The sequence below is a fragment of the Pyrgilauda ruficollis genome, unplaced genomic scaffold (assembly GCF_017590135.1).
Source record: "Pyrgilauda ruficollis isolate IOZ18807 unplaced genomic scaffold, ASM1759013v1 scaffold6, whole genome shotgun sequence".
NCBI classification, from domain to species: domain Eukaryota; kingdom Metazoa; phylum Chordata; class Aves; order Passeriformes; family Passeridae; genus Pyrgilauda; species Pyrgilauda ruficollis.
The window spans coordinates 17984057-18007399 of record NW_024527710.1 but is presented as its reverse complement, the minus strand read 5'-3'; the positions used below and the strand labels follow the sequence as shown (position 1 = coordinate 18007399).

General features: G+C 54.5%; 1 protein-coding gene and 1 long non-coding RNA gene across 3 annotated transcripts; one reads left to right on the top strand and one right to left on the bottom strand.

The window, feature by feature from the left end:
• On the bottom strand, positions 1–13048 carry AK4 (adenylate kinase 4). Its single transcript, XM_041483107.1, has 5 exons — positions 12628–13048; positions 5139–5258; positions 3813–3985; positions 3265–3383; positions 1–2365 (listed from the first exon to the last, which is right to left on the bottom strand). The coding sequence occupies exons 1-5, from the start codon at positions 12770–12772 to the stop codon at positions 2251–2253; spliced, it is 672 nt and encodes a 223-aa protein (XP_041339041.1). The 5' UTR covers positions 12773–13048; the 3' UTR covers positions 1–2250.
• A 1168-nt stretch (positions 13049–14216) lies between these two features.
• LOC121361944 lies at positions 14217–22879 on the top strand. Of its 2 annotated transcripts, XR_005956424.1 has the most exons (3): positions 14217–14418; positions 14585–15933; positions 22282–22879. It is a non-coding gene; the product is annotated as an uncharacterized LOC121361944 (long non-coding RNA). The 2 variants fall into 2 exon arrangements; XR_005956423.1 differs by lacking the exon at positions 22282–22879 and having other exon boundaries at positions 14585–17295.
• The last annotated feature ends 464 nt before the right edge of the window (positions 22880–23343 follow it).

The window sequence follows — 23343 nt, the reverse complement described above, 5'->3', positions numbered from 1 at the left end:
AGGGGGGAGAGAGAGAGGCTCCTCCCTCCACACAGTATCTCGGGTCGGTACAAAATTGCTGTGGCTTTACAAAAGGGTTGGGGTTCACAGTAAAATACCGAAGGGGAGCACGGCAGGGATGCACAGCGAGGGACAAATTCCCTGCTGGAATTTGGTCTCGGAAAATGCAACAGGTCTGGTAGAAAATTCCATCCCGAGGGCTGGATGCATGCACAGCCACGGGATTTCTACACCCACTATAGGGCTCCAAGCCTGGAAAAGGCATCTGCAGACCTGTCCTGTGCTGGGCTGCATAGAATTCTCTCTTCAGGAGGAATTTTGCAGGAGGAAAGGACAGGACACAAGGACAGGACAAGGTAAAGCAGGGATCAGCCCTTCTGCCTGGCACTCAGCTGCTTTTACAGCCAAAAAAAACCCTAAAACCTCCTGCCCTCCTGCCCAAAGCTGTTCCAAAGAAAGCAGCACACAGGTTTTGGCTGTTTCGGGATTTGTGTCTAAAACCAGCCCAGACCTCCATCCCAGGGCTGTGGGAAAATCCCAAATCTTTCTGAAACAGGCTTTCATTGCCAGCTGGAAGATTTGCAGCCTCCCAGCACCAGGGCATGGAAAGGCCTCCTGGGACAGCAATCCCTTTGTTCCCACCTGGAAAATTCCCACCTGGGGCAGGTGGGAGCACTGTGGCCTCTCCCCAGGCAGGGGGATGTGGGCAGTGATCCCACTCTGGCTCCACTGGGGAGAGCACCAGGATGAGGAAAATTTTAGGGGATTCTTGGTCAGCACGAGGATGCTCAGCTGGGATAAATCAATCCAGTCAGGAGCTGGAGTTTCACACCTGGAAAAAAATCCCTAAAAAATCTGGTCATTCCCCTTTCCCTGCTGTGGGCCACAGGGAAAATAAAGGAAAACTAAACCCAGAGAAATCCAGCAGCAGAAAAGTGCCCAGGTTAACCCAAGAGGTGCCAGGCAGTGCCAGGTTCCTGCCCTCCTGTGAGTCCCACTGGCAGAAGCAGAATTCCCTGTGGATCCAGCAGCTCCATGCACATTTCCCAAAAGGTGATGCTAAAATTCAACACTTTTTGTATGTTTGTTCGCTTTAAACCTTTACAAACACACATCTTGCTTTTATTTTCTCTCTTTTTCTGAAATATGTAGTTTATAAAATAAGGCAACTCGAGGAGGCCGGAATTGTCCCCTTGGCTTGGGTTCTGCCTCCTGCAGAAAGAGAGTGACAGTACTTCCAGTTGGGAAAAGCCCAGCCCCAGCACAATCCAAGGATGCTGTAAATCGTGGGAAAACACCTGGGCATGGCCCTGGGTGCATCCCAAGGAAGGAAGGATCTCTGGGAATTCATGAGGAGGGAGTCACTTTGCTGGGGGATGCAGCAGGGGCAGCTGAAGGGACCCCCTGGCCAGGGGACCTCGGGGACAAAGGCAGCACAGAAGATGGAACTGAAGATTTCCCCCCAAAACTGAAGCCCACGTGGAGATAAATCTTTGGGAGAAACTCTTAGGATTTTGCTATCTTGTGGTATTGAAAGCTATAAACCAGGAAAGCACAAGGGAGTGCAACTCATCCCCAGCCCAGGTCGTGCTGAGTGTCACAGCATTCCATAAAAACCTGTACAGCAGCTTTTTCCAGCAGGGAATTCAGCTCTCCCCATGGAAGGAGTACAAGGGAGAGTTTCACTTCCAAGGTTTTGCCTCTTTTATGTGTTTTCCTGCTGGAAATGTGAGCATCACATCTCTCAGCTCTGTAGTACACATGTTTTCCATGTTGCTCCCAAAATTCCCACTGGGCTAAGTGTTGCTTTCTAGAGCTTTATTTCTCTGAGAAATACATTTAATAGAAAATAATTTATAGAAAAAAAACCACCTCAGCCTAGAGAGTCCTCAGCAGTAAACGGTCCTGTGGAGCAACAGGATGGCACGTGTGGGCTCAGCCAGGGATTGGGGCTGGAAAGGAATGGCAAGGACACCATGGCAAAGCTGTGTAAACCTGGAATGACCAATGCCCCAGTCGGCACCACCAATCCGGCATGGACCACGGGCAGGAAAGCTCCATAGCCCCAAAAGAGGGAAAAAAACCCTTATTCCAGCAGACTTGACCTTCCAAACAAAGATCTGATCCTGGCTGTAACTGGTACCCAGCAATGTCACCCAGCCATGACCACCCGAGCCCAGCACAGCCCTGGCACTGCACTGGGAACCAAATCCAGGATGGGATGAAATCCTGGTGCTTGGCACGAGCTGGTTAGTGCTCCTCGTCCGAGAGGATGGGTGGGATCCTGCTGGACAGCAGGGTGTACACGTAGGGCCAGATCTTGTTGGTCTCTGTGCCAGAGAAGGAGTGAAGGATGCCCCTGCTCCTGGAAAAAAGGTGGGAGAAGTCAGGAGAAGCCCATCGCAACCAAGGCAGCTTGGACAGGGCTTGGAGCACCCTGGGGAAGTGGAGGTGTCCCTGCCCAAGGCAGGGGATGGAATGGGGTGGGCTTTAATGTCCCTTCCAACCCAAACCATTTCGGGATTCTGCAGTTCTCCCCCTTTCCCTGCAAGGGCAATTTTGGCCCCCCATGTGCTTAAAAACACTCCTGGGCTTCTACTCCCTTTGAGCAGCACATTTCCCACCCTGCAGCAATCCAGCATTCCCAAAGTGGCCAGGGAGCAGCAGTCCCCCAGCTCCAGGGACAGCAGCCCCACAGGGACAGCAGCCCCACAATTCCAGGGAATACTGCACCACAATTCCAGGGAACAGCAGCCCCCCAGTTCCAGGGACAACAGCCCCACAGTGCCAGGGAAGAGCAGCCCCACAATTCCAGGGAAGAGCAGCCCCACAGTGCCAGGGAACAGCAGCCCCACAATTCCAGGGAACAGCAGCCCCCCAGTTCCAGGGAACAGCAGCCCCACAAGGGGAACAAGCCCTGGAACCCCCCTGTGCTCCCAGCAGATCCATCTGAGCTTCCTTCTCCTGCCCTCTTGCCAACCTCCCTGTGCTTCACCCAAACCCCTCGGTGCCCTGGGTGGATTTTTCATGGCATGTCCCACCTGGATCTAGGCCAAAATCTCCCTCCCATGGGATGAGCCCAGCAGGACCAACAGGAGCTGGGGATTTCTCTGGATCGCCCTCCTTCCTCCCAGGGAGGCCCTGTCCAGGCTCAGGGCTTGGCCCAAAAATCTGCCAGGGCTCTTTGTGATGTGGGCACGGCACAAAGAGCCCTGGTGGCTGCTCTGAGAGCCCTGCTGGGCTTTCTGCTCACGCCCAACTCACTTGTAGAGCTCTATCACGGGCTTGGCAGCATCTTTGTACTTCCTGAGGCGCGCAGCCACGGCCTCGGGCCTGTCGTCCTCGCGCTGCACCAGCGGCTCTCCGGTCAGGTCATCCACACCCTGAGGGGACACAGAGCACACCCCTGAGGGGACCTCACCCACCCTGTCACCCACCCTGCAGCTGCCACATGCCTCCTTCAGGTGATGCCTCAGGTTTTGGGTTGTCTGCATGAATCCTGCTTTCCTCAGGAAAGTTGAGCACAATCCCTCAGGAAAGTTCAGTACAATCCCTCAGGAAACTTTAGCACAACTCCTCAGGAAAGTTTAGCACAATTCCTCAGATCAATTCCTCAGAAGGTTTAGCACAATCCCTCAGGAAAGTTTAGCACAATCCCTCAGAACATTTAGCACAATTCCCCACAGCGCTCAGCCCTTCCACCCAGGATCGCACCCCCAGAGCTCCTTCAGCATCCCAGCTCCTGCACAGAAAAGCACCTTCTCCCGGCTTTCCCTTCTGTGGGGGGCTCCAGGCGGCTCTGGGGCTCTTACCCGGGTCTGGGGAGGGTTGAAGTCCATGTTGTAGACCCGGCCGCTGGCGGGGTGCACCCAGCGGGCGCTCAGGCGATCCTTCAGCGTCTCGAAGGGGATGTTCAGGCTGATCACCAGGTCCAGCTCGCAGATCCCATCCAGAGCCTTGGCCTGTCCCAGCGTCCGAGGGAAACCTGGGAGGGCCCGGCACAGGGACGGGAATGAGAGGCTGGGAAGCAGCGAGGATGGAGCCAAAGCCATCCCTCGGGCGCAGCCGCTGCGGCACAGGCCGTGCGAAAGGCAGACACGCCATATGGCTCCGAGAAAAAATAGCTCCTGCAGCACAGCAGCTCCCAAAATGTGACACCCGGGGCTCAGGGTGGTGGCTGCTGTCCCTGCACGGGGCTGGGGGCAGGCAGGGAGACACAGGCAATGGCGGAGCAGGGATGAGTGCTGGAATGATGGGGGGAAATGGGAAGGGACAGCACAGAGTGCTGAGCACAGACTGGGGACAAACTGCTGGCTGATGGGGAGGGTATCATGGAGATTGCAGTGAAACAGTCCTGTCCTCCTTGGGACAGCCAGTGAGCAGCTGGAGCAGAGAATTCCACAATTCCAGATGGTTTGGATAGGAAGGGACTTCAAAGACCTGAAGGGAGCCCATAAGAAAGATGGAGAGAGATCTTTTACAAGGACCTGGAGGGACAGGACACAGGGAATGGCTCCCACTGCCAGAAGGCAGGGATGGGTGGGAGATTGGGAAGGAATTGCTCCCTGGGAGGGTGGGCAGGCCCTGGCACAGGGTGCCCGGAGCAGCTGTGGCTGTCGCATCCCTGGAAGTGTCCAAGGCCAGGAGGGAGCAGCCTGGGATAATGGAAGTTGTTCCTGCCATGGCAGGGGTGGCACTGGTTGAGCTTTAAGATCTCACCCAATCCAAACCACTCTGGGATTCTCTGATTCTCATTCCATGGCCAGGGACCCCAGGCCGTGCCTCTTTGCCCTCAGCATCTCCCACCCCTCCACCTCAGGTGGCTTTTGGGCTGGGATTGAGGAGCTGCTTCACACACACATGAAGGAGGGAAGAAGTTTTTCCTGGCATGTCTCCAGCCCTGCCCTGCTTTGTGGAACACCCAGCTCCTCTCCCTGCCCTTCCCTTTCCCGGCCACATGCCAAGGGCTCAGCTGGACACGCATGTGCCAAGGCCAGCGGGAAACATTCCTGCCAGCAGGTCAGCTCCTGCCTCTCCTCCCACCTCCACCTCCTGGCTTTCCTCTCTCCTGGGGCTGCCAAACCATGGGCAACAAAGGAATGTCCCAAGGGGGCTGGGATTTCCCCCTCTGGACTCACCATCGAGCAGCCAGTGCTGCTCCCGCCGCTTCTCCAGCTCGGCCATCATCACGCGCGTGATGACGTGGTCAGGCACCAGGAGGCCTCTCTCGAGGTACTGCTGGGCCAAGGCTCCAGCTTCTGCTCAAGACAAGAAAGAAAAATTGATGGAAAAGGAAAAAATCACGACATTTTCACTTAAAAAAATATCACTCCCCCTCAAATTCTGCCTGGCCTCCTCTGTCTGGGAGATTGTTGGCAGCGTCGCCGTGCTCGTGACGGAAAGGCCACACAGTCATTTTGGGATGGAGGAGTGGGAATTCCTGAGATACCTGGGAGCAGGGACATGCTGGGCCTCAGCCAAGCCAAGCTGATGGAGAGAGAAGCCCTTTGGCTGGGGAGAGGGCTCCCACGTGGGCACAGGTAAGGACTGTCCTGAACACCTGAGCCTGCTTCCCACCCCCAGGGCTGAAAGATTTCACAGTCTCCACTTAAGATAAGCTCAGGTAAGGAAATTATTCCCAAGATCACCTCCTTGAGAACATAATTGTGGTAATTGTAAGGTAAGTGCACATTCCTGGGCTCTCCCACAGCCCTCAGCCTCGGCTGCTTCAGGAAGCTGGAGAGAGACTGGGGACAGGGCATGGAGGGACAGGACACAGGGAATGGCTCCCACTGCCAGAGGGCAGGGATGGATGGGATACTGGGAAGGAATTCCTGGCTGGGAGGGTGGGCAGGCCCTGGAATAGAATTCCCAGAGCAGCTGTGGCTGCCCCTGGATCCCTGGCAGTGCCCAAGGCCAGGCTGGAGCACCCTGGGAACAGTGGGAGGTGTCCCTGCCATGGCAGGGGGTAGAACTGGATGAACTTTAAGGTCCTTTCCAACCCAAACCATTCCATGATGGAGATTTGTCATGATTTTCTTTCAGCCCCTCAGATACATGAAGAAAGCCTTTGGAAAATGGAAGTATTCTTTGTCCCTGTGTGTGACAAGTCCTGCTCCTGCCCAGGAGAGCTCCAGCCCCTTTCCCCTTGGAGCAGGACCCCACAGATACCTCTTCTGCTGTCTTCCCACAGCAGCTGAAATAGCATTTGTCACCAGAAATGAACAATGCCCTGATCTATTTTTTGCGCCCTTTCTGGTGAGGACAGCACATTTCTGCCCTCTCCAAGTGTGAGTCCTCTCTAAAAATAACCCCCAGGATCCTGCACTGGAGGCAGCTCCAGCTCTCCAGGCTGCAGCGAGGTGTCCATGTGGGCAGCACCTGCACCTGGCTGGGGGTGAATTCCTCAGCTGCAGGAGGGGTTTCTGCAAAATAAACAATTCTTGGAGAGAATTCATCTGTTCTAAAGGAAGAACCAACCTGAGCAGGGGTCCAGTTTTGGGTCCCTCAGTTTGGGAAGGACATTGAGATGCTGGAGCATGTCCAGAGGGGGCAAGGAGGCTGGAGAGGGGCTGGGAACACAAACCCTGTCAGGAACCCCTGAGGGAGCTGGGGGTGCTCACCTGGAGAAAAGGAGACTCGGGGGTGCCCTCCTCGCTCTGCACAGCTCCTGAAAGGTGCCTGTGCTCAGCTGGGGCTGGGCTCTTTCTCCAGCACCAGTGACACAACCAGAGCACACAGCCTGCAGCTGCACCAAGGGAAATTCAGGTTGGATATCAGGGAAAAGTATTTTCCAGAAAGGGTGATAAAGTTCTGGAATGGCTGCCCGGGGAGGTGCTGCAGTCCCCATCCCTGGGTGTGTTTAACAAAGCCTGGATGTGGCACTGGGGGCCAGGGTTGAGTTGGGGTGCTGGGGCTGGGCTGGACTCCATGGTCTTGGAGGTGTCTTCCAACCCTGTGATTCTGTGATTCTGTGAATTCTGTGTCACACTCCCAGGTTTAACCCAGAATCCAAAGTATCTGCCTGGAAAATGCTCAGATTTTTCCCTTGCTGTGTGTGACAAGTCCTTCTCCCGACACCAGAAGAAAGGTCCAGCCTCCTTCTCCTTGGAGCAGGGCCAGAAGTGCAGGATGCTGGAATCCAGCATCCAATCTGCCAGGGAGCGGGGCAGCGCTGACTCACGGGGCTGAGTCACCGGGACCATCCCACTGCCTCGCTGCAGGCAGGAATTCCAGCTGGCAGCGAGCAGAAAACACCTTTTCTCAATGACAGCTCCTTTGTCACTGCCCAGACATCACCACGTTCCCGCCTGGGAAAGCCAAGGACACAGGGATGGAAAAACCAGCCTGCAGATTGTGACAACGGCACGGAGCCCTGAGGGCATCAGCATTATAAAAACAGGGTTTTTGGACTTTTTCTATTTATTGACGTGGTCTGTGCAGTGCCAGAGGCTCACAGGGAATGAGCTTGCTGCAGAGCTGGGCTGCTCCAGGGATGAGCCAGGAGCTGCTGGGCAAGGTCTGGCTGTCACCTGAGGAGGGATGGACATCCAGGGGACCCGAGGAGGGATGGACACCCAGGCGACCAGGAGCTGTCACACGAGGTCTGGCTGTCACCTGAGGAGGGATGGCCATCCCAGGAGCCTGGAGAGGCCACACAAAGTCCAGCTTTGTCACCCGAGGAGGGATGGACATTCAAGGGACCAGGAGCTGCCACACAAGGTCTGGCTGTCACCCCAAGGAAGGCTGGCCATCCCAGGAGCTGCCACACAAGGTCCAGCTGTCACCCCAAGGAGGGATGGTCATTCCAGAAGCCGGGAGAGGCCACACAAGGTCCGGCTGTCACCCGAGGAGGGCTGGCCATCCCAGGAGCTGCCACACAAGGTCCAGCTGTCACCCCAAGGAAGGCTGGCCATCTCAGGAGCTGCCACACAAGGTCTGGCTGTCACCCCAAGGAAGGCTGGCCATCCAGGAGCCGGGAGAGGCCACACAAGGTCCGGCTGTCACCTGAGGACACACGGCCATCCCGGGGAGCAGCTGTGGCTCAGCAGGGCTGCTGGAGCCAGGCCTGGAGCTGCAAGGCAGGAACACCCCGAGGCACAGCCGGGGCTGGGAGCAGAGGGTGGGAACCCAGCAGAGCCCCACAGCCCTGCTGCCCCGAGGCTGCAGTTTTCCCACGCCCCGGGACAGACGGACAGCTCTCCACGGCTCCACAGGACAATTCCTGCTGCTCCCCTGTCCCCTCTGTGTGTGAAGCTCCTGGAGCTTCTCTCTCCTCCAAAGCGCTGCCACATCTCCTCTCTCCAAGGAGGAACAGGAGATTTGCAGGAAGCACCTGCAGGAATCTCCAGACCCCCAGCATGTGCTGAGAGCATCATCCCAACTTCCCAGCCCTGGGCGTTTCTTCCAGGCAGTTTAAACTCCAAATTTAACGTTTGCTATCCCCTTCCCAGCCCCCAGCCCCGTGGAAAAGCTGCATTCCAAAGGGGAGCAGGGTCTGGGGAGTCCTTCCCCAGCAGGGAGGGAGGTCCTGGCCCCCACAAGCAGCTGGGCTCACCCTATAGCACCAAACCCCGCTGCTGAGGCTGGGTCACAGGGGGTGCAGGCTTCACTCTGCAGTTACTCCAGGTAGCAAAGGGCTTTGGAGTGTGCTGAGCTCAAACCCAGCCTGTCAACTCCTGCTTTAATCCCATTAATCTGGTGGCTGCGGGTTTAATCTGCCCTGAAACTCACGGGACTCCCAGCTCTCTGTGGCTCCCCCCATGTGACCTTGATCTGTCCCCAAGGGATGTGTCCCAGCCCCGAGGGACAACTGATGATAATAACAGGGCATTTTTGGGGGTTATTGAAAGAGAAGGGAGTAGTGGTTTTATTTTTCAAATTATTTTATTAATTATTTTTGAGATTTTGAAGTAATTTTTAAGAATTGGGGTTTTTTTAATGAATTATAAATATTGGAGAATTTTAGGGATTTTTTTATTGGTTTAATGTGGTTTTTTTGTAATGAATTAATTTTTTTTTTTGTTATTTAGAGTTTTTTTAGGGATTATTGGTTTATTTAGGTGGGATTGGGTTTTTTAAAGTTAGTTTTAGAGCGGTGAGTGGTGAGTGTATTTGTGGATTTTATTAAAAATTTATTTTTAGTCCTATTTTTTATTGAGGTAATAAGGTTTTTTTAATTGAATTTTTTTATAACAAAAGAATGCATAATAGCTGGGGTTTTAAAAAGTATTTTAGTTGTTATTATAGATCTATTTTGTAGGTATAGAGTGGTATTTTTTTATATTTGTAAGGGTATTTAAGGGACGTGGTATTTGTAAGGCACATGTCCCAGCCCCAAGGCCACCCAGGGCCAGGCAGGACAGGCTGGAGGAGAAGCTGTTCCCAAACACAGCCCTGGGCAGCCTCCAGAGCCTGCAGCACAACCCTGGACTTTCTCCCTATCCAGGATTTTTTTTCCCCATTATTTAGGCTACAGCAGCACAGCCTGGAGCTAACAGAGAGGAGGAACCCTGGGGGTGCAAAGGGCACCAATGCACCACCACAGTTAAGCCACAACAGATGTCACCCCAGTTTTGGGACCTTTTTCCTGACACAGAGGCTGCATCCAGCTGCCCTCAGCATTGGGAGGTCATTTTAGGGAACAGGAGACAGATGTGGCCCCAAATTTGGGCTTCAGGGTGGATGTGGGGTCTGAAAGGTGCCTGTGCTCAGCTGGGGCTGGGCTCTTTCTCCAGCAGCACTGACACAACCAGAGCACACAGCCTGCAGCTGCACCAAGGGAAATTCAGGTTGGATATCAGGAAAAAGTATTTTCCAGAAAGGGTGATAAAGTTCTGGAATGGCTGCCCGGGGAGGTGTTGCAGTCCCCATCCCTGGGTGTGTTTAACAAAGCCTGGATGTGGCACTGGGGGCCAGGCTTGAGTTGGGGTGCTGGGGCTGGGCTGGACTCCATGATCTTGGAGGTCTCTTCCAACCCTGTGAATTCTGTGAATTCTGTGATTCTGTGAATTCTGTGATTCTGTGAATTCTGTCTGGAGAGCAACAGCTGTGAGTGATCCCTGTGGTCAGAGCAGTGCCCCCACGCACAGGGATACAGCAGGCACCTATGGAAAAGCAGAGGGCTGCCAGGCTGCATCCCTGGGCTCAGCTTTGGCCACCAACCAGGCCAGTGTGGCCAGCAAAGGCCACAATCCGTGGGAAAGGTGTGGAGAAGGGCTGTGGGGCCGGGCCACGCACAGCCCACATCCCCCAGGGAATTTTGTTTTGTGCGTGCTTTGGTGGATGCTCACAGAGGAAATCTGTCACGAGGAGGGGACAGGAGCCACTTCTGGCTCCAAGAGAGCACCTGACAGGGAGCAGTGGGACAGACACAAGACCCACAGACCCTCAGCCAAAGCCAGGACAAACAATTCAGTTGTTTGCCAAATGGACTTCAGAGTCCTGCTAATACCTGGGGATGCTGCCAACACCAGAGACAGCCACCTGGGTTCTGGGGCAAGTGCTGGCCAAAAAAATGGCTCACCACCCTCCAGCACCCCTGCCTGGCACCAAAACACAGCCTGTAAGCTTTCCAAGGTGTTACAAAGGCCTTTTCCTACAGCAGAGCAGCCACTTGCTGACAAGCACTAATTAGGAGACACACGGCTGGGGGCGGATGTGCTCGGGGGTTGCTGGAGCACAACTCGGAGCCCTTTAGCAGCAGCCATGCATTCAGCTGCTTCACCTGCTCCAGAAGTGAGTCTTTTTTCCCTGAGACTGCCACTACCAGCTCCAGCAGCAGCCTGGAATGCTCTCCATGCTGGGAACTCAGCCTTCCTCCAGCAGCAGGAGCCCCCCGTGCCCCCGAGCCCTCAGCCGTGGCCTCTTCATGCCTGGCAGTGGCCAGCAGGAAAATCCCTGGAGCACTGACACATCAGGCCAAGATCCCTGTAAAAACACAGGATCCACAGTTGCCTTTGGGATGATGAGCCTGTAATGAGTCTGTTGGTTCTGCAGAGCCCCAGCTCCCCTGAAGCACAAAGCCGGTGACGCAGCTGATAAACTTGGGAAGAGGAGCTGCTTCCACCTCGTTTCCCCCGGAGCACAGTCATGTAACAGCTTGTCCAAAGCAAATAGCAGAAAAAACAAAAACAAAAACTAAAAAAACCAAATAACTGGAGCTCACTGAGAGCTGTTACAGAGGCTGAGTCAAAGGTGGGACCCGAATGTCACGCCAGATGAACTAAACCACGGCTGGTTTCCTTCTGAGTAATTTTCCCTGCATTTCTCCTTGTTGTTTCCTTCTGAATGTACCCAAGACACCTTCAGCTAACTCTTCTTGCTTCTCAGTGTCCCCAGAGGAGCTCTGTGGCGAGAGCATGGACTGAAAAGTGAAGTTTGGGACAGCTGGTGGCTCAGAGCTTGGCTGTGGCAGTTCCACCGTGCTGCCCCTCTCCACACGCTGCACCTCTGCTTGCTTTTCAGCCCAGCTTTCTGTCCTTCAGCCAAAGCCCTCATCGAGATTTTCCAAATTTTGAGCCTCCCTCTAAAGAAAACATTATTGTCCTTTTTATTTACAAAAGGAAATCTGGGTATTTTTACATGAGTGACCAGCGCAGAGCTGTGCGCAACACCCTTGTCGGACCATGCACCTCTCCAAAACTTTACCCTCCCTAATTTTCCTCCCTGTTTTTGCCATCCTTCTAAAATAGAAATCACTTCTAAACCTCTCGGCTTGTTTTGCGCCCAGTCCGTCTCACCGTTCCCCTGCCCGGTGAGTCAGCTTCCCCCCCGGCTCGGTGTTTCACACATTAGCAGAGGACAGAAGGAAGTGTTGGGAAAAGAACCGAGCCGGGATTGCCCAATCCCGCGGAGCTGGGGCTCAGCACGGCCGCTCCCGAGCCGAGCCCCGGCCAGGAGCCCCTCACCGCCCGAGGGACACAGGCACAGCCCATCCCGGCTCCGGGGGTTTGGATTTGGATGTCGGACACGGGACAGGCAGCACTGCTCTAGGAGCGGGTGTGCAGGGGTGCCCGTGCGAGGTGGGTGCTGACACCCATGTCCTGGGAGCCGGCCAGGGCAGCCGGTGACCCGCTGCGACATTCCCGGCAGGTTTTCCCTCCGGACAAACGCTCCTTCCCAATCCATCCGTGCCGCCGTGGGAATGCCGCAGCATTCCAGCCATCTGCCGTGCATCCCCTGGGCAGGATGGAGTTATTCATAAGAACAGCACACGCCCCGAGCCCCCGGACAGCGCCGGCTGATCGCCCCGGTGGGGTCTTCACACCGCCCTCTCCGGAGCCGCGATCCCCCAGCACAGCGACAATAAAACCATCGCACATCCACGGCACCCCGCGGCTCCCGATCCCGCTTTTCCCGAGCGGCTCGGCGAGCTCCGGCGGGAGGGAGCAGGCGATGAATGAGCCGTGCCAAATGCACGGGAAGAAAACAACCTGTGGTGCTCCCGCCGCGGACACGGATCCCCATCCGTGCCCGTCTCCATCCCACCCCCACCTCCATCCGCATCCCTACCCCGTGCCCATCCCCACCCCGTCCCGGCGCTGCCCCGCTGAAGATGCGCGGGCAGGGACCCCCCGCTCCCGGTCCCGGTCCCGGTCCCGACGGGGCGGCCCCGCGAGCACTCACCGCCGCCGCCGCCGAGGCTCTCCCGCAGGAACTGCCCGCTGGAGAGGTGCTGGAGCCCGAAGCTGCGGGCGATCCTCTCGCACACCGTGCCCTTGCCCGAGCCGGGGGGGCCGAGCACCACGGCCCGCAGCAGCTTGGAGGCCATGGCCGGCTGCCGGCGCCGGAGCGCTGCGGGGCAGGACACGCGTCAGCCCCGGCCGCGCTCCCCCCGCAGCGCCCGGACACATCAGCAGGGCGGGGGGACCCCGCGGCCGCTCCCCCCGCGCCGCCCGCCCGCCCCCTCGGGCCGCGGCACCCTGGGATTTGTAGTCCCGGAGCCTCCCGCGCATCCCCCGGCCCGACGGGGCCCCCGCGGTTCCGCAGAGCCCGGCCCGGCGCGTCCCGGTTCGGCGCGTCCCGCTCCTGCACATCCCGGCTGGGCGCGTCCCGGCCCGGCGCATCCCGCTCCGGCACATCCCGGCTGGGCGCGTCCCGGCTCGCCCGAGCCGCGCCGCCCATGGAAGCGGCTCCCGGGGCACGTCCCGCACGCCCGGCACGGCCGTGCCCGCTGGCAGCCGCGGGGGACCCACGGGGGACCGCGACCGCCGGGGCGGGCACGGCGGCTGCGACCTGTGCGAGCCCCGCTGCGGACGGGAGAACGCGCGGGCGGGGGCGTGCGGGATGGGGATGAACGGCTGGAAAGGGAGGGACGAGCTGTGGATGTACAGCTGGAAAACAGCCCCGGGAGGAGGTACAACCTGTGGATGCACAGCTGGAAAGCACAGCCCGGGGAGGTGCAACCTGTGGATGTACAGCCCGGGGAGGTACAGCCTGTGGATGTACAGCTGGAAAAGCACAACCTGGGAGGTGCAACCTGTGGATGTACAGCTGGAATCCACAGCCCCGGGAGGAGGTACAACCTGTGGATGTACAGCTGGAAAAGCACAGCCCGGGAGGTGGAACCTGTGGATGGCACACACACACACACACACACACACACACACACACGCAGCCCGGAGATGGTGCACAGCCTGCCAACAGCCTGGCACGGCACAGCCCGCCGTGCCCAGGGGCTGCTCAGCGCTGGTGACACCGCGGGGAGTGTCTGTGTCACTGTGTGCGTGTCACTCGCTGTGTGTCTGTGCGTGACTGCCTCTGCGCGGGTGTCATTTCTTGTGTGTGCGTGTCACCCCGTGTGTGTGTGTGTGTGTCCCTTCTTCGGGGCATATGTCACTCCCTCTGTGTCTGTGTGTGTGCCGCTGTGCATGTGTCACTGTCTGTGTCCCTGTGTGTGTGTCACTGTCTGTGTCCCTGTGTGTGTGTCACTGTCTGTGTCCCTGTGTGTGTGTCACTGTCTGTGTCCCTGTGTGTGTGTCACTGTGTGTGTCCCTGTGTGTGTGTGCCACTCCGTGTGTGTCACTCCGTGTGTGTGTCCCTGTGCGTGTGTCGCTCCTTCTGTGTCACTCTGTGTGTGTGTCACTCCGTGCGTGTCACTGCCCGCGCTGTCCCGTGCCCACGCCGTGCCCGGTGCGCGCTCCCGCGGGTGCCGCCGTGCCCGCCCTCGGGGGCGCGCGCCGCTCTCCGCGCCCCCCCACCCCCGCCCNGGCGCCGGGCGCGGCGCTGCCCCGTGGCGCACTCGCATTTTCGGGGGGTGCGCGGGCGGGGCCGCCGCCCCCCCCTGCTCCGGGCGGGTCCCGGCGCTCCTGAGGGGCGAGCGGCGCGGGGGGCGCTCCGCGGGAGGGGGCTCCCCGTCCTGTCCCGTTCCATCCCGTCCCGCAGGCTGCTGCCCGGCTTTCCCCCTCCCCGTTCCAGGTAACCTCGGGGAGCGCCCTGGCAGCCAAGTTGGGAGGCAGCGGCGGTGGCGGCCCGGGCCCCGCCGGGCTCCGCCGCCCCTCAGCGCCTCCTCCGCGCCCGTCACCGCCCGGCACGCCGCCGGATCCCCACATGTAACCAGATGTTTGTTTTCTTCCCTCTTCAGACTCGCCGGGATTCGTGTTGACACCGCGCCCCGGGAAGATGGAAATGAGGTTTGCTCCCCTCGCGCAGCTCACGAGCCCCGGCAGGGTGAGAGCGGCTCCGGCGCTGCGAGATCCTCGGGCCGTGCGTAGGGGTGGGGAGGGACAAGCCCTGGGGCTGTGGGCAGGGAATGTCCTCAATCGGGTCGCTGGGATGCTGAAGGAATTTTGGTTCCTATGAAACAACTGCAAAAGTATCACCAGCCCCAAAGGGGCAGGAGGAGGTGGAACTGGAGTTTAAAAAGCGACCAGGCCAACTTAAACGGGTTTCAAAGGTGAGAAGTGGCAGCAAACACTGGAAAGTGGAGAGGTTTTTTTAAAAAGTGTATGGAAATTTGCAGGGCCTTGGCAATAACAAGAACAAAAATGTGTTCTGGACTCCAAAACTAATGTGGGGTTTGCTATAAAAAAAGGTGATTTTTTTCCAGATAAGTGGAGAACCTGCTTGAGCTGTCTCCATCAGGTCTGTGTAGCTTTAGTCTGGCTGAAGCAAAGCAAAAATCTGTGTGTGTGTGTGTGTGATGCAAGACAACAAACTGTGTTTGTATTGGGGGAAGAGCTGGATCCTCCAGAGAAAATGGCATCAGCCCCTGGAATACGGGTGTGACTCCAGCAGTTGCTGTTGCAGAGGGTGCTGGGGAGGAATTGTTCACCCTCCCCTTTAAAACCCTGGTAAGGAACTGCTGGAGCAGGAGTAAAATCCTGATAGAGTGATCAAAGCGTGCTTGAATTGCCAAGCAGTGATTTTCTCTCATCACCTCAGCCTGTGAGATGTAGAATCCCCAATCCCACACTTAAGCCATGCTGAAATCAGTAGAATTCCTCACCTGGAATACCAATGCTGGTGTGAAAACACCTGGGAGTGAGAGCCAAGGGCTCCTTGCTCATGCAGCTCCTTTCCTTTTCAAAACCCACCCGTGCACGGACAGAATCCATTAATATTTTTAGCAAGTTTTTGTTGTGCTTTCCTAGCAACAGCCAATTCCTTAATGATTAATCCCCAAACTCTGGCAAATCTGCAAATTTGGGGATGCATGCTGAAGTCATCTGTGCTGCTGCCTGACGTCAGCATTGCATAATCTGTTGACTGTCCCCTTTTTATGTAATGTATGTTTGGAGTTTGTTTTAAAATGTGCAAATGTTTTTTTTTCCCCTGCCTGCTGCTCCTCCGATATTCCATGTTTGCCTCTCCGTTGCCCTCTGGAGTTGCAAACTTGTAAGGCAGCGTTTTCACGGCTGGATCCAGCCCAGTGTTTTGTGTTTCTCTCTTAAAAACAGCCTCTGGGACATCTCAGCACCTTCTCTTTGCCAGGTGAGTTATTTATAGAGTGTTAAAAAACCCCCCCAATTTTTGGAGTTTCTGCTTCCTGCTGGTGGAAACATGGAAGCTTCTTGTGCTGTTCCATCAACATCATAAATGGACTTTTATTGGAAACTTAGTAACACATTAACTTTGGCACCATGAAACCCTTGTGTTTTTTTAAACTCATTTCAGAACTTGATGTATCCAATTCCCTCAGGCAGCGTGGGGGTGATGGAAATAATTTTGTGATGTTTTCAGGAATGCCTGGTTTTAGGAAAGAAAAAAACAAAGAGGGGGTAAAGTTGTAGAAATACACAAAAAAGTGGTGGGTGGAGAAATAGTCCTGTGGTCTTTCCAGCAGTGCCTGTTTTTAAGGAAGGAAAAAAAAACAATGGGGGGAGTAAATATAGGTTGATGGAAGCTTGTAATTTAACTAATTAGCGGGATTGTGTATTTCAAATGTTTTTATGTGGATTTGATGACTAAAAATGCCAACTCGGGCACCTGGAGGCTGCTCCCTGCAGTCCCTGTGGGCACAGCTGCCACTGGGAGCTGCTCCCCTCGCAGGGCACCGTGCTGCCTCTGGAGACACATGTGCCAGGCTCCAGGGGAGCCCAGTGAAGCTGTGGGGTGGGCTGGGGAATCCCAGCTCCTGGAAAACCAGGCAGCAGGAGCCTGGTGGCAGGCTCAGGGCACGGTGCCACCCTTGGGGTTGGTGCCGCCGTCGGGGCCGTGCCCGCGGTGATCCCGCTGTCCCAGAGTGGCTCCAGCAGCTTTCCTGGCTGGCTGCCACTGTCCCCACTGCTCCCTGACACCCAACACCCGGGCAGCATGAGCCAAGTGCTGCTGGCTGCCTGGATTTAAGGGGGAGGAAGGGCTGTCCCCTGTACCAGGGGTGGTTGCTCTTTCTCCATTAAATCCAGCGTGGGTGGATTTGCCCACGAGGAGCTGCTACTTAAAACCACTCGGAAGCCGCCGCGGTCATTAAGATTTAACACTAATTATGTGGATAATTTCCTGGAGTGAACCTCAGCTGCAAAACCGCTTGTGTTAAGGCTCCTGAGGCTTTCACCTGTGGGGTGACGCGGGGTTTTTGGGACGCTGAGGGAGGAGGACACCGAGGACTCGGCAGTGCCACGGAGGGGCCAATGACTGCCAGGCTGCCCTGGCTCAGTTATCACAGTGCTGATGCTGTCTCTTGTAAAGGTACAGTACTGTGATAACTGAAGGATGGCAGCCATCTGAGCTTCACGGCACCCTGGGGCCACCAGAGCCGCCACGTGCAGCCTCCTGCTCCGCTGGAGTGTGCTCGTTTCACCTGGAACCCTTGGCATAAAGGTCACGTTTGTTTCAATAAAATATTACACACTTTGCCTCGTTATTGGCTGTTTCGTCTGGGGAGGGCTTCCAGAAATGCTGCGCTTTGGAAGTGGTCAGAAATGGTTCCCAAAGCAGGTCCTGTGCAGCCTGGTGGATATTAAATAACAGAGAGGCCCCTCGGTGGGGTTACTTGGTAACAGAACAAATTATTCTGTAGCAATAGAGAAAATGAAGCCCTTTTGAGATACTTTTTAATATTATTTTGTTAGGATACCACAGTCTTGGCTGGTTACTGTAACTCAGAGGTCTCTATGTGGAAATTAGTGGTGGGAAATGGGTTCTTTCCATCCGTGAGTTACTGGTGGATCGGGGATCGGTCCCTTGCAGGGTTTCCTTAGGGCTTCTCTGCTCTGTGAGTAGGAGACTGAATTTCCTAGGTCATTTTTACAGCAGTGTCATCAAAATCCCTGGAAACGAGGTGGTTTTCAGGGAGCCTGTGCTGATCTCTGTGCCATGTGAGATAACTCTGCAGTGCTGGGACGCGTCAGCAGAGGGGCCCCGCGGGCCGGCTTGTGCTGGGAGTGTGAAATCCCAAGATTTTTGCATAAAGTAAGCGGAACCCTGCAGAAATGTCCGTTTCCCAGATTCCTGCCCTTCCCCGAGGAACTGGTGCCATTCAGGCTCCCGAGGCTGATGCAGCACTTTCCAGAGGTCACTATTTACTCTCCATCCTGACATTTGGTGTGGTCATTGACCCAACAGTGTTTAGAAATTCTTCTTTCTGGGCTGGATGATTCTTGTCCACCAGGGCTTTGCCCTCTGCTTCCCTGCTGCTCGGGGAAGAGGACAGGGATTAGCCCCGAGATGGTAAGAAGATGTTTTTTCATTTTCCTGCTGCTCACTGGAAGTTTTTGGGGCCAGCACGGTGGGGTCGGGGCTGTGCAGCCGTGATGGAACATTTTGCCAGCCTGCGTCACTTAAAGGGAGGAAATTCTTACTGGTGCTGTGACAGAGGCTCGAGGCTGCTTCTGGAGGAGGGCTCTGTCTCACCAGAAACTGCAAACAATAAAAAAAGACATCCTGCTACCAAGAACTTAAATTCTGGATTAAAATCTCAGCAGAGTCAACCTTCAGCTTCCACTTTCCAAAGGTTACAGGCACCTCTTGATCAGGCAGGAATGTGCTTATCCCAAAAAGCAGCAGTGCTCATCTCTGTGCTGGCTGTCCCACGGCAGCACTGCTGTGCTGCTCCTTCCTGTGCCACCATCATTCCAGCATGGCCGGGAGGGAGGAAGAGCTGTGGGATCCTGGCCGTGGGAGCATTTGAAAGCTGCCCAGGGCTCTCTCTTTACCCATTTCAGGATCCAGCAGGTGCTGGAGTGTGCATCCCCTTTCCTGGGAGAAAGGCAGGTGCATCCAGCCAGGTGCTCATGGTGCTGCCCCAGGGACAGCTCCAGGTGCTCCCTGATGGAAACAACGTGGTGACTCCCTGTAGAAACCATCATGTTCTTTCCTGCCCACAGAAAGCAAGATAAGTGCTCAGAAGCAGATCCAAGGTTTGTTATGGATCAGATCCAAGGAGTACAGTTGCTCACCTGTCTAGGCATGGCTCAGGTTTGAGGTTAAAGGCCAAGCTGTGCTGTTTTTAGGGACGTGCAGCAGAGCTGTGCAGGGACACTCCTGGGGCTGCTGAACAGGGCACAGAGCCCGCCCCAGTGACTGGTGCCTCTCATTTCCTGTCACAACAAGCACAGCCTCAGCTCTGGCATGGCACAGGAACTGAAGCACTGGCTGTGCCTCAGAGCAGCACCTCTCCAGTCACATTTACTGGAATTTATCTCCCTCTCTAGCACAGTGGGCACAGGGTCCATCTCTTTTTCCTGTAGCTTCCTACTGATATAGAAATGGGACCCCCTGGTGGGTTTGCTGTCCAAACATTGCTGCACATGAACAATGCAACTCTCAGAGTCTCTTTTGCCACAGGAGCACTTCCTCCTACCAACGTGTTGAAGCAAGACATAAACAACCTGCATCCAGTGGTACAGAAACAAGGTCTGTGCTCTCTCTGCTCAAGCTGTCTGTGGTTCCTGGGACTGATCCCAAGGCAAGGCAGTTTCTCGTGCCGTGTCTCCACTGCTGTTCCAGACGGGTCTGTTCTTACCCAGCAGTTCTCAGGCTCTTGCATCAGGAAAGTCCCTTTTCCCATCTGGACTCTGCTGCCTTCCCACCCACGTTCCACGTGGGGAGAGGAGCACTCCTGCTCCTGGGATGTCTCCTCGGGGCTGTGAGGCTGCAGACTGGAACAGCTGCTCTGCTCCTGGCTCCCAGCCTCAGCTCAGCCTTTTAAGGGTGGGAGCTGCTGCTCGGAGCAACCTGGCCCTTCTGACAGCAGCTGGATTAAAGGCATCCACTGTCTGCAGCCCTTGAAACCAGGTGAAGATGTTGCCTTTCCCCAAAATGCCTTTTTTTTCCCCCCTCCAAATGTACCTTCTGTTTCTGTTAGACTGAAATAAGAAGAATATTTCCCAACAGAGCTTTAAGCATTCAGCCATTTCAAAGTCCAGCAGTGCCCTGTATGAGTCAGACTCTTTTAATTGCTGCTTATTTACATCTTCTCCAGCTTAGTGCAGACACTTGAACTTTAACCCAGACCTTCGTGATTAAACATCTTTACAAACGAAGCTGCCTACTTGCTATGTCCCCATGCAAATATTAGATGTACTAGAAAGCAACTTGGGTTTATGTCTGATTAAGGAATTCCTCAGCATGAGCCTGGAGATGCTGGACAATGTGGAATGAGCTCTGCTGAGGCCTCCCTGTACTGTCCTCTTTTCCCCTGGAACTGGGAAAAGCAGTGCTCAGGAGCAGCATGTGAACAGAGGGTGACACAATCCCTTCTCCTTTCTCCATAAGATATTTCTGCCTGTATCTCACATTTTGGAAACAGCTGCTTGCTGACTTGTTGGATTATATGTAAAGCCTGCATTTTGTCATTAGCTTGATTCACCAAGGGAAACTGACTTTATTTGATGGCTGATCAGGGACAGAAGTACTCAGCAGGAGCTGAGTGTTCCAGTGTGATGCAGTGTCAGTTACTGCTGCAGTTGCTGCATTTGGGCAGATGAGAAAGACAAGATTGCAGAGTTTGGTACATAATTTTCTCTTAGTAACATTTCACAGGAGCAGGAGAGGTGCACAGACCCATGTGTGGATTAATATACTCTTATACAAGGTCTTTAATTGATGTTGGGCATCAGTTAAGTGTTCTAATTTTTCTGGGAGTGGTTGAACCAGAGGAAAGACCCCTCTGCTCCAAAGGGCTTTGGCTGCCAGCTGTGCTTCAGTTCATAGATTAAATTAAAATTCAAATCTCAAATTCCCCTTTGACTGCAAGAGGCTGAGAGCTGCACTTTGGGGTTTGTGATGCACAGGGATGTGCATCTGCCACTGGAAAAAGCCTCTTTCAACCAGAGCAGAAAATGGAGAAAAATACGAGGCTGCTCAGGTTTTTCCTTGGACCTCCCTAGGTCTGTACTAAAGCCTCACCACAGCTCAGGACACAGCAGTCCCCAGGTCTGTGCCACACAGGGTCACCTTAAATTAAGGCAAATTTGCTTAGATTTGGTGCTGGACAGCAGTGCTAGGGGAGCCCAGAGCTGGGGCAGGAGGGCTGGAGAGGGCAGGGAGTTGTTGGTGCTCCCTCTGCCTCCTCCTCTCCACAGTGAATGTCAGAGCTCTATCGACTGCCCTCCCTCTGAATGAACTCCAGGAGCAGGCAGAGTACACTGAATAATTCAGGAGAGACGTGTGTTTAAACATTTGCACAAGCCTCAGATTCCTCCTGCCTAAAAATAAGACTGGCAGAGAGCAAATGATTCCTGCTCGAGGTGTTGGTGGACGGACAGTGGAGCTGTGGATCCCATCCCAGCAGCCAGGACCCCATCCATGGGTCTCATCCCTGCTGCCTGGAGCAGCCTGGGGCTGGGGGTGGTGCGAAGTTCAAGGCCATGAGTTGAGGGCTGCACACACAAGGGCAGCACCAGCACAGGCAGGTTTGGTCTGGTGCTGGCAAAGAGCCCTGGAGAAGAGGCTGGTAGAGGAGCAGGGGAGGTCAGTGGGGATCAGTGGTTTAATTGGAACAGGGAGAGCTGTTTTCCGTTATGGGAGTCTCACCTCCAGCTTATTTTAAATACAACATGACTTTATGATAACACACAAAAAGGTGTCAGTGTTGGAGCAGATTCTTCCAGAGGGCAGTGGATGAGAAGGAGTCAATCCCTCTCCCATGGAAGCACAAGCTGTGCTGGCTGAGATGGACACAAATCCCAGAGACAAGTGAGAAGCTCCAAGAGGGTGTTCCTGGTTTGGTGTTTTCCGTGTGCTCACATTCCCAGAGTGATAAAAACGTCCCATGGTTGTTTGAGCAAAATCTCCTCCCTGTGCAGAACGTCCACATCTGCATCCAAAGCCTTGCTGCATCCTGGTTTGAAATGGATCCAGAGGACTCTGGAAATGAAAATTTTCACAGGTTTATTGCTAATGAAGCCTAATTAATTTTGAACGTAAATGTGCCAAGCTTCTGCAGTTGTGTGCAGCCCCATTAAAGGAAAACTCACAGTGGCTTTATCTGAAAATTATCAGAGGAACAGGGTTTGTTGAGTTCCTTCTTAGACTGTGGACTTCTCCCTTTTTCACCTCTTGAACTCAGCTAAGTTAAAGGAAATGTCACAGCCTTTTAAAACACCTGCCTGAAATATAAGAGGAAATGAGGAAAACGGAGAGATGGGAGAAGATTCCTGCACTGCTCCTCACCTCCATAGCTTTCGTGGACTGGAATGGTAACTTCAGCTATTTCCACCAGATTTTGTGTTGCAGTCTGGATGTTCTCAGTAGGTTTGAAACCCATATTCAAGTGCACTGTGACGATTCTCCTCTTAATGTGGACTGTGCCATTTAAAGGCCACCCAGGATGACAGAGACCAGCCAGAACATCACATTTCTCTAAGATCCCTGACACTCTTTTTTCCCTTCCCACAGCAGCCACATGGTCCTGCTGACTCCATTCAACCAGCACAGCTGGACTGGAGTGCTCAGCTCATCCTTAATGGGAAAATACTCCACTTTCCTCCAGATCTGGAGCTTGTTTGCCATCCTGCCTGGATTTCTGAGCCCTCTGTGCCATTGTGAACAACATTCCTCCTGGAAATACAACCTTAATTCCCACTCTCTTTATGACAGAGGGAGGGGGAATATGGTAAACACCACCTCAAAATGCTGCTTTTCGACCCAGGGTGAGGAATTGTCATTTCCAAAAGTGCACCCGAGGAAAACAGCAGCAGTGAGCTTTGGAATTTGTCCAGGCATTAAAGATTTTAGAAATGCTACGTGCTCTGTGTCACGTGTGTCCCCCTGAATGGGACAGGGGACCTGGACAGTGCTGGACATGACCTGAGAAATGCTCCAACCAGATACACAAACTCTGGGGTGTGTGGACAGAGAGGGACATGATCAATATCGGATCATTTTGGTGACAAACGTGGCGTTTCCCATCTGAAAATATTTAATTATTGCTCAGGTTGAGGTCACTGCTGTGCTTTGTGCCTCCCCACCAGCACACTCCACTTCCAGTAAGTGCTAAACTTTCCCTTATAAAACCCAGCTGTTGCACATACAACTTTTTCTGGGATATATATATATATATATATATATATATATCTCCCAGAAAAAAAAATATCCATATATATCCATAAATATCCCGGTGGATGTGGAGCCAGTCCATGAGCAGCAGCATTGTCTAGCTGCAGTGGTGTGGCGGGCAGGCAGCCAGGCAGCAAGTGGGTACCTGTGAGCTGTGCCAGCAGCAAGCTCATCCTTCTGGAAAGGGCTGTGCTGGGAAGTGGATGAGCTCAAGAAAATGCATTTGAGCTTCTGGGCAGTATTGATTTATCTTGATGTATTTTATTAATCTGCTTGAAGCACAATAAAAACGTGCTGGTGGATTGAGTCGGAGTTCAGGGGAGGGGGAGCCAGAAGTGGGGCTTGGAGCTGGCCACCATCATCATCTTCCTCCTCTGCAGCTGCTCTAGAGCTGTACACAAA